The 6,594-nt window shown below is 33.8% G+C and overlaps 1 protein-coding gene across 2 annotated transcripts; it reads right to left on the reverse strand.

Moving 5' to 3' along the window:
* LOC111511197 (uncharacterized) lies at positions 1 to 6,106 on the reverse strand. 2 transcript variants are annotated; one of them, XM_074169574.1, is made up of 3 exons: positions 5,897 to 6,106; positions 5,704 to 5,809; positions 1 to 205 (listed from the first exon to the last, which is right to left on the reverse strand). In XM_074169574.1, exons 1-3 carry the CDS (start codon positions 6,089 to 6,091, stop codon positions 48 to 50), a joined length of 459 nt encoding a protein of 152 aa, XP_074025675.1. In that variant the 5' UTR covers positions 6,092 to 6,106; the 3' UTR covers positions 1 to 47. The 2 variants fall into 2 exon arrangements, with proteins under 2 accessions (XP_074025675.1, XP_023022976.2); XM_023167208.2 differs by having other exon boundaries at positions 1 to 683.
* Between the last annotated feature and the right edge of the window lie 488 nt (positions 6,107 to 6,594).

Here is a 6,594-nt window from a genome sequence, read left to right on the forward strand (position 1 = left end):
TGACTGGTATCAATTTTAATTACAAAATTCTACATATAAATCATCTTTTAACCAAAAATCCAACTTGCCACAATTTCAACTCCTTTAACTATTATATATTTCATAATGAATTTTGCTGCCTTTTTGAAAAATCCTTCCGTCTGGTCAGTGTCCTCATCGTCTGTTTGCCTTTTATTTATATTTCTGACAGACATTGGATTATTAACTAAAATACATGTAATTTTTTTATTTCAATCTAAATTTTTTAAACTAAAGCAATTCAAACAATGTGACAGGTGAATATAATATATTACAAAAAGGTGAAGGAAAGGGAGAAATACTTTGCAGAAGCATGCTTAGTCTTAAGTTTATAGGATTTAAAAACAAATTGATCATAAAAAAATGATTACTGAAAACATCTTACTGCATTTCTAGTATTTCCGCTTTTCCTACACAAACTGATATTTTTTAGAACTAGTTTTAACCAAGTCTTTGATATGTATCACTTGATTATATAAATTTATATTCCTAATTGCTGTCTGAGTTGATCCATTTCAAGAATCTCTGCAAAAGATCCACCACAAACTTAGCAGCTCTATCAAAGAATCCTTCGCTCTTTTCTTCTTTATCAATTGAATCGATACTCATTTCATCCACTTCAGATTGCCTTTTCTGTCTCAACAAACCATCCCCTGGACCATCAACTACAATTAATAATATCTATGATTGGTTGCATTCCCATTTTGAATGAGTAATGGACATTGTGACTAATTAAAACCATTGAAACACGATCAAATCGATGATATTTAATAATTAACGCGGTGTAGTAAAGTCACCGTTACTGCTTTCTGAATATTTTTTATAAAAAAATTAATATATTACGACTGGAAGAGGATTTACAGTAAAGCTGAATTTTTCAAGGAGATGTGTTAAAAACGTATTCTTCTGAAGGAAAAAAAATATAATTAGCTGGTAGCTGTTATTTATCTCTAAGATGAAAGTATGAAATATTTACGGAAAAACAACTAACTCAGTCAAAGAGATATTTTTGTACAATTTGATCAGCATTTTATTATTTATCTATTTCTTCATCTCACCCAGGTATATTCTTCAAGGACAGATAAAACCAACTGTCGCATTCGAATTCTTTGTAGATATATTTGCGCTTAAGTTTCATTCTGGTGAGAATTACAAGGCAGTGAAACAAACAAATTTGATCATGTGAAACAATTCGTTTTTATACTTTTTCAGCAACCAACCGAGAAGCGGGTATTTCCCGGGTATTTTTTGTTTGAGAAAGTAACATTTTTCCGGCCTATTTCGAGAAGAGTATTTCCAGGACTAGGCCGGGAAGAATGACATCGTTGTCGTTGTAAATATGAAAATCTTGATAGGTATGGTTTTGATAAATGCAGTTAATCATTACCACAGCAGCGAAATAATTACTGCAAGCTATTTGACATGAAATTAGTTGACATTTTTTATTTTGTAAAGTTTGCTTGCAATTATTGCAATAAAATATTTGAAGCCGCGGTGATAGTGAGTTTGAAAATGTGCCTTGTGAAATTTCCAATGCAGCAGCTGTTGGTTCAGCACAATTAATGCCTGAAAAATGAAAGTCCAGGTACGAACACATTTATGATTTGTGTTTTGGTTGGTTTCCGGGTTTTGCCGTGGTCTTTTTTTGGTTACAATCTCCAAAAGTTTCAACTGCAACTGCGGCAGTCATCTTCAGTGGCGTGGTCGAAATACCAACTCTTCTTGACGTATCAACTGAAAATGAAGCTCTCATGTCATTTATAGTGCTGATTTTTCGCGCACTTTCTGCAATGGCGGGTTCGCGCGTACTTCCCCGCGCAATTTGGGTGACATGTCTTCGTTTTTGCGCCTTTCAATGCTGTGTGCCAGATCTTTGGTAGATGTGTTCTCTCTTCCTTTCTGTTGAAGTTATATTGGTGTTTGTTTATTTCTATGGCTTCTAAATACATTCTTGTTGAATAATAATTTAACGTTGCTAGCTTTTCGGTATTTTAGAAAAATACCTTGTGTTTCCCATCGGACATTGGATGTTCAGCGACTGCAGACTTCGCGGTCTGTCCCAATCGGCAACTCCACTTGTGCTCGACAAGGCGGGTACCAATGCTCCTTTTAAAAAGTAATTAATACAGTTTATTGTATGATTTTCACTGTAAAGGGTTTTACAAAAACCGCGACACGTGTTTCGCTATACAATAGCTTCCTCGAACATAAACCAGTTTATGCTTGAGTAAGTTATTGTATAGCGAAACACATATCGCGGTTTTTTTTTAAACCCTTTATAGTGAAAATCATACAATGAAATGTATTAATTAGTTTTTCAATATGGATTTTCATCAAGTATCGGCCAGTTCTATTCAATTAATGCTCCGTTTCGCCTGACCGATATAAAATTTGCCACAGTTACATGGAATCCTGTGAACTTCCGCTGATTTGAGTGGATCTCTGCTATATTTTTCTCCTCCTTTGGATTTTTTCCGATTCGATTGGTGTCACTTTCTATGTAGACACTGTCGCATAGACAGTGTCTTGCGGTTGCTCTTCACTGGTATTCCTCTTCTTCTCCTTTGAACGCGTAGCGCGGATTATGTCTTTTCTGTCGTAGCCGTTCGCTTGTAACAGTTATTAGGTGTAGACGACGATTCAAAACACGCGTTCAAGGGAGAAGAAGAGAAACACCAGTGAAGAACAACCCCAAGACACTATCAATGTGCCATACAAAGAAAGTGTCACCAACCAAATCGGGAAAATTCTACAGGAGGAGAAAATTAACACGAGGAAAATATCGGAGTATCTGAGATCAGCAAATGACAGCAGAGATCCACTCAAATCAGCGGGAGTTGACAGGATTCCATGTAACTGTGGTAAAGTTTATATCGGTCAGACGAAAAAGAGCATTAGTACCCGCCTAGTCGAGCACAAGCAGAATTGTCAATTGGGACAGACCGAGACGTCTGCAGTCGCTGAACTTGCACTGTTCGACGGGACACACAGGATATTTTTCGAAAATACCGAGAAGTCCATTAACCTACAGTGAGGGGAGTTGAGACTGGCCTGAACGAATTATTCCTATACATGATTTGATAGCCAGTCTTCAAGTATGCTCACTGACTATATGTGAAAAGTTTTCTTTCCTTTTACAAGGAATTGGGCAAATTTCGGATATGCGGATGGTTACCTCGTTCACAGGCAGATGGGGCGATGACAAACCTGTTGTTTGTTGGCCGCTTCAGCCTAGCTCGAGGAATAACACTCTGACGGAATTCGATTTTCAATTATCGGAAATTATCGACTTTATGTTGATGATAGACACTACTTTGCACTGATGAGTGGCCAAACAGCCCGAAACCAGTCTGCAAGTGTGTTCCAACAATTGAAAATTTATTGTGGCAGTCTTCAAGTATGCCCACTGACTATATGTGATAAATATTTATGATTTCTTCTCGAAATTTATGTTTATTAAAACATGAAAGAGTATCATAAAGACTGCGGCTGTGCCGCTTTCCCAAAAGTTATCGCTTTTTTTGAAAAGAAGAATATTAATGGTGTTTATAGAGTAAATAAATCAAAAGTCTTCAACAGCGAGAAGATCAACAAATTCATTAGGGAAGCTAATAATGGAACATATCTAATGCTGAAGGTAATTTTAACAAAATGTTACGATTGTAGGATATAAAAGTATCAGCTAAATTTTCTTCATATTCAGGTGGGTTAGCCGGTGCGGAAAGAACTAACAAAAATGTCAATTGATCTAATGAACGACAACGAAGACAAGTTGCTTGTGGAAATATCAGATTCCAAAACATATATTAAGAGAATTGTTGTGATTGGTCAAGAAATCCTGCTGTTGTATAGGCAATATTCATATTTACGGCGCGATAATTCGTGAAATCCAAAAAAGAAACAGCTGAACAAACTTCTATAACACACACAAAACAACCATCTAGATTTAAAAAACCTTATACATTGCATTTCAACCAATATTGAAACACATTTTTTCAATACAGTAGTTTTCAGTTAACTCGTTTAGTGATCCAATAATTTTTCTGATGAAAGATTGGTTAGGTAACAGGATCAACTTTTTCTTAAAAAAACAATTGTTTCCTTGCCGACGTTTCGAATTTAATTAAATTCATCTTCGGAGCTCTGTAACAATGAATTTTCAAAAACATATCTCCTACAAAACTTATACGATTATTATCGTTTCAATACAACAAGAAATAATGAGTTCGTAATTAAATTGCTCACCGAAAAGTAGTTTTTTCGTGTTGATAATATTACTGTTTTAAAAATCATCATATATTAGATATATATTAAAGAAATAAAAAACATTGCAACAGACAAACTTTTGAGACAACACCAATACAAAACGACATTAAATAAACGTAGTTTTCATCGAATACAAATCAAAATTCGTTTTATTAACGTTTCATTCAATATTTATTGTTTGAGAAAACCAAATTGCTCCTGAAAATATTTTCAGCTCAGATAATAAAGGAGCTGATACAATAATGGAATAAGAATTACCATTTACAGAGAAATGAAAGTTCTCACAGAGTCACATAGGTACATATGAATTGAATGGGTTTACTATGTTGGTGGTTTGATGTATTTAAAAATAATAATAATCTAATGTACCTACCGAATAAATCTGAAAATTGATCTCCATTTCAGATTCTCATCAAACTGAGCTTTCTGGTGATGTCACTAGAATTGATGGATGTTCTTTTTAAATATATACCAAGAGTGATAATGATGCAAAATTGAAATATACACAATGTGAAATAAATGCTTCAACAAGAACTAATCTTCGCGAATTTTACAACAAAACGAGATAGAGTTGATGCTATTTGTGTTGTCTAATAACAATCTACTATACTCAACACGAATCATTAAATGAGTACTTGCGATTTATTTTTGTACTCATGTGAATTTATTTTACTGAAAAATATTCTTTAAATGACTCTTCCCCAAGTAATGGAAAGAATAATATAATTAAAAGAGTACATTCTGTTTGAGTTGAGGAATTTAAATATGAAAAAACTATCATTAATAATGCAATAACACAAAGTAAAACAGATTTTTTTATCAATACCAGTTACTGCGTTCTTTGTTTAATACGCCTAAGATGAGTTCATCTATTAATACCAGTTGTTCTTGAATCTAATATAATACAATTGGTCGGTCGATAGCCAGTCGGTTCGACGTGGAAGCTTTATTCACTTACTCGAATTGTCCGCCGTGTTGGTCGGTAATTCAAACCCCAGGCTGAACGATCGATTTTCACTTGCTATCGTCCAACTCGTGTTAGGAATCACACGTTAAAAGGTGAGACCCCATTAATCTTTAGCTCGCACAAGTTGTCGTTCTGAGGGTTGTTTTTCGAAGGGGTGCGACAGCTGGTTAACGGAAACACATATTTTAAAAACAATTCCTTCTTGAAAATGAAAGGTTGGTGATGAATTAAAATCCAAGTACCTTTCAGCGATCGGAAATTTAACAAACTTCAAATGTTGAATTTGTATTAACGAAATTTTGACAAAAAAAAGATTTTTTCAGTTACCTCGTACTCAAAATATATATGGAGTAGATGAAAAATAATCGAGTACGATAATCAGGCATTTAGTGTTAGTCATGTCTGCAAAATATTTACTCCTACTTTGATAAATTAAGTATAAGTATAATTACCTAATTCAGTTGCCTTCTCCAATGTTCTCAAAAATTCTTTATCCTGGGCAAGAAATTTTACTATACTCCTCTCCAAATCCTTTTCGGAGTTTATTGCTCTTGGAGCCTACAACAATGCCTCAAGTAAAAAATTTTTCAAATTTATACTTATTAATTTTCTTTCAATACTATAGTATTTACGATAAATTCTTACCCCTAAAACTATTACAAATGAGGACACTCCTAAAACCATCACCATTAACCATTTGTGCACCATTTTGGTTTTAGTCGACAGGGAATTTTCACGACTTGAAGGTTTGCAGCAGGAAATTTTCAAATAACTAATTTCGTTTGCAGCTTTTGGTTTTATAGCGAAAATTGTGAGAACACCAGTGGCGTGGGGTTTCATTTTAATGAATTCTCAAAGTTTTAATTTTTGGGCAATTCAATTTTAATACGTGACTATATTTATTTCAGAATCGTATTAGATTCTTGAATACAAATTAAATATTTCAAAAGTGAAAATCATCAGGCATTTTTGGTGTTTTTGATAATACAACTCCACATTGACGGTAATAGACCGTCAATAAAGACGGATAAGGATTTCATTTGCAGCAATTTTTTTTTTTGAGTTGGCTTCTCTGTTTATTCGTTATCAGCTGGCAAGTTCATTGTTCACATCGTTATCTAAACTAAATACTGAGAATACTAAATGGAAAATAAATATATGAACAAAAACAATATATGACAACTTACACTAATGACAATTCACAGAGTAGCCAACTCAGAAAAAATAAATGTGCTACGAACAAAATCCTTATTAATATGGACGATAAAATGAATCAGACTGAGGGCCAGTTAAAAATATAATTTACCAGAAAATTCTGACATTGTTATACTTAACCATATATT

Source organism: Leptinotarsa decemlineata, unplaced genomic scaffold (assembly GCF_025532065.1).
Source record: "Leptinotarsa decemlineata unplaced genomic scaffold, Ldec_3_MD MMD2_P_RNA_scaffold_11, whole genome shotgun sequence".
Classification (NCBI taxonomy): domain Eukaryota; kingdom Metazoa; phylum Arthropoda; class Insecta; order Coleoptera; family Chrysomelidae; genus Leptinotarsa; species Leptinotarsa decemlineata.